At 44.2% G+C, this 4,196-nt stretch overlaps 1 protein-coding gene across 1 annotated transcript; it reads left to right on the top strand.

Annotated features, from left to right (window-relative positions):
• The first annotated feature begins 31 nt into the window (after positions 1-31).
• On the top strand, positions 32-4,190 carry LOC112080006 (transmembrane protein 121-like). The gene has a single exon (XM_024145795.2). It carries the CDS (start codon positions 1,864-1,866, stop codon positions 2,890-2,892), a length of 1,029 nt encoding a protein of 342 aa, XP_024001563.1. The 5' UTR covers positions 32-1,863; the 3' UTR covers positions 2,893-4,190.
• The last annotated feature ends 6 nt before the right edge of the window (positions 4,191-4,196 follow it).

Raw genomic sequence — 4,196 nt, 5'->3', positions numbered from 1 at the left:
ACATCTGAGGGGTTGGGTGGACTTCACAGCAGGGATCAGTCACTCTGAAGAAGAGGGACGGAGGGATTTAAAGAGCATGGGCCAGGAGTGGAAAAGAAGGGATGAAAAAAGAGAAGAGAACTTGAAGGCAGGAGGCAGCTCACACATGACCGTCACCATCGCTCCCTTATATCCCTATCTCTCTTTCCCTCGCTCTCTCTCTCCTCCTGCAGCTGTGGCTTTCTGAGCATGCCTCTTCGCCATCCAACGGCTGAGCACACACGAGTGGGGGAAGGAAGAGAGGCAAGAGAGGAGGGGCGAAAAAGAGATTCCAGCAGACCTAGTTTGAGAAGGCACAGACAAAACAGAACCTCGAGTAGGAGCAAGGAGGGCAAATGTTTAGAGATTTTCACATTAGAGGACATTTGAAACAGGGAGAGTTGACAATGCTGTTACAATGTGATGGCCATTTCGCAACTCCTTTTCGGAGGGGGAAAGAAGATGACAAAGGAGGGAAAAGGGCTTTTCGTTGATGGCCGTGTGTGTCTCAATGGGCAGTAGGGCACGTCCGGCATTCGAGGGTTGACCGCACTCCGATGGACATTCTAGGACATGCACCTAGAACAGATAGTTGATCAAAGCGACACATTATTTTTATCGTTCCGCAGGAAGAGCTTTCGTGTTGTCAAGGGGAGAGCATCTTTGAAGTGAGAGCACTTGTTATTGAAAAGGACAAGAGGCTTGTTGTTTTTCCAGGGATTCAACTTGAAAGATAAACTTTTATCAGTTCTTTCTTTTTGAGGTTGCACACACAGGTCCCTGTTCCCTTTTATGACTCAAAAGGGGAGTTCGGCGGATGATTTTGTGGGTCAGCGGAAAGAGAACATTGGATTTGCAGTTGTTCATTTCCTTTTGTCAACACAATATATTGGGAATATCACAGTGTTGGGAACGTGTGAGGATTACAATGGAGACGAAACCTATAATTGTTTTGCAGTGGATATCCAATACTCAAATAATGGACCATATCCATCATGTTTTTTCACTCCGTGCCACTGTATGGAATTAGTGCTGGAGTTCCCAATTCCACATTGGCATCCAACCGGAAATGTAATGCTGCGAATCCTTATGATTGATTATGACTGGAGAAGTAAGTGTAAGTGCATTGCTGAAACCATTGCGCTTTTTCTTACTGCTCGGCAAGAGCTTTTTATGCGGCAACTTATCTACAATGTCCAACATCTAAAATGGTATCAACCACTGGCACAATTACAAGAACATTAAAGTAATACAAGAGCAATTCCCAGTTACTGCAAATACTAAAGGACTACAAATCAATGGCGTGGAGGTATTGTGTTTAGAGTGTAGAGTTTTAGAGTTTGGGCAAAAACTATTATTGGTAGTAAGGATTTTTTGAGTTATTACAGTCCCTAGGCAGCAATGCGGTTTCAAAGTTACTCTGCTTGACCTTTTCCCTGCTTGCTAAGTACTGAATAGAGGTTGAAGGATAACTATTCATATTTACGACGGTATTTTGGGGGAACTGATGGCAGGTCATGCAAGTGGACCTGACTTTGTACTCATCTGATGGGACTAAAACTGTCTGAACCAACTGGTGGTATATACCTGATTCAACCAACAGGACTAAAATGAACTGATGAACAGAGACAGTTACCACACATTTATTATAATACACAACCCTCTTTGAACCCAGGTTTTTGCTTTGACCCACAACCTTATTTGATATTTTATTAAATTTTTTAACAATTTTTTTCCTTGGAACTTCATTTTCCTTTGACCTGTGTTTCGTCCTTTCTTCTTGGATCTTGGTTTCACTTCTTTCTTGGACCTATTTTTCTCTTTGACCTTCGCCACCTGGTCAGTATGGTGCCACCACCGCCCACCAACAAGCCTCATGTGTGCTTGTCGGCCATCTTGATCATGAGTAGCATGGCGCTGATGGACGCCTACCTGGTGGAGCAGAACCAGGGGCCCAGGAAGATTGGTGTGTGCATCATGGTCCTTGTGGGGGACATCTGCTTCCTCCTCGTCCTACGCTACGTGGCCGTGTGGGTGGGTTCCGAGGTGCGGACCTCCAAGCGTGGCTACACCATGATCCTATGGTTCTTCTACGTCTTCGTCCTGGAGATCAAGGTCTACTTTGTCTACCAGAACTACAAGGCCGAGGACGGGAAGAGGGGAAGTTTGGACGGTTGGACTGGCGGCGGCATGGACGGGGTGGCACGGAAGGCGCTGACATTGCTTCTGTCCATCTGTGTGCCCGTGGTCTACATCACGTTGGTGGCCATCGACCACATGGAGTATGTGCGTCCGCAGAAGAAGAAGGAGGAGATCCGGCGTCGACTCTTCTGGGTGGTGGTGGACTTGCTCGACGTCCTGGACGTGCAGGCCAACCTATGGGAGCCTCAGAGGAGAGGGCTCCCCCTATGGGTGGAGGGACTCATGTTCTTCTACTGCTACATCCTGCTGCTGGTGCTGCCGTGCGTGTCGCTGAGCGAGATCAGCATGCAAGGGGTGAACATTGTGCCCCATAAGATGATGCTCTACCCGATTCTCAGCCTGGTGACCATTAACATTATCACTCTCTTCATTCGAGGCGGGAACATGGTTTTCTATAGGGACTCCAGGGTGTCTGGGATACTGATGGGTAAAAATGTGATCGCCATTGTTCTTAAGACGTGCAGTTTCGTCCAGTATCGGAGGCATCTCGGTGAGGTCCCATCTCCCGCCCTTGGGGTAGAGATGCAGAAGAATTGCGTTGTCCACGGCCCRAAAGTGACTATGCCTGTGCCCATGCCGATGCCCATGCCACCCCAAGTAGTGATTCAAGACTTCACAAAGTTTCCCGAAGAGATGGTGTGTGTGAGTGACACAGAGGTTGAGCAAACGTGACACAGGTCTTGGTGAGAAAGTAATAAAGATACATAACATATTATAAGCATTATTATAGGACATTGTAAAAGACTAATTTGTGCGTATAACAAGTTATTAAGCATGATGCCTGCAGGGTTTCAGTAAAGTGTTACCAGAACAGTTGACACAAGGAAGCACTGTGTAGGGTCACGACAAGGTGTTGCACCATTTCCTAGGACAAGGGAGGAAATGACTATAGGGAGAAGTGAATGTGTGTCCCCCCCAATGATGATGATCTAATGGAGAACAAAAAACAAAAATGAAAGGATCTTCTTAAGTATCGGACCCTTTTTTGAAATGTTCGCCTAAAATGACATACCGAAATCTAACTGCCTGTAGCTCAGGACCTGAAGCAAGGATATGCATATTCTTGATACCATTTTAAAGTAAAACCTTTGAAGTTTGTAGAAATGTGAAATTAATGTAGGAGAATATAACACATTAGATCTGGTAAAAGATATTACAAACAAAAAAACATGTTTTCAATTTTTTKGTTCTGTTCCATCATCTTTGAAATGCCAGAGAACAGCCATTAAATCGCATAGGAGTTTAGGCACAATTTAGATTTTGGCCAGCAGATGGCAGCAGTGTTTGTGCAAAGTTTCAGACTGATCCAATGAAGCATTGCATTACTGCACAAAATGGAATTGTATCAAGTCTGCCCAAATGTGCCGAATTGGTCAATTGATACATTTTCAAGTACATAACTATAGAGAACATACAAAAATGATATGGTAATAAAATATTTCAATTTACACACTCCCAGGAATGTTATAAATKATGGATAATTAGCTTCCCTAAAGAAAAGACACTAACCTTCACACGTCTAGATGGCCAGGTGTGGTGGGTGTGGGGCCAGATACAGCAGGGGTTCAAATTGTAGAACCCAGTTCCTATATTTGAATATAAAATTGATTTTATTAAACAAAACTACGCTACATTTTATTTCTGGGACCCTCAGCAAGATTACTGAATGTAACTACATTATTTACCTTTTGAGGTGAATGTATCAAACCAGTTGCCGTGATACATTTTTGTTGTTGTTGTGCACTCCTCAAAAAAGAGCATGGTATTTTTTCACTGTAACAGCTACTGTAAATTGGACACTTCAGTTAGATTAACCAGAATTTAAGCTTTCTGCCCATATAAGACATGTCTATGTCCTGGAAAGTTGGCTGTTACTTACAACGTCAGTCTAGTCACATTAGCGCACGTTAGCAACAACCGTCCCGGTATAGGGACACCGATCCCCTAGAGGAAAGGGATACTTCTATTTTAATAAG

This window comes from Salvelinus sp. IW2-2015, unplaced genomic scaffold (genome assembly GCF_002910315.2).
Source record: "Salvelinus sp. IW2-2015 unplaced genomic scaffold, ASM291031v2 Un_scaffold10927, whole genome shotgun sequence".
NCBI lineage: Eukaryota > Metazoa > Chordata > Actinopteri > Salmoniformes > Salmonidae > Salvelinus > Salvelinus sp. IW2-2015.
This window is presented reverse-complemented; position numbering and strand designations above follow the sequence as displayed.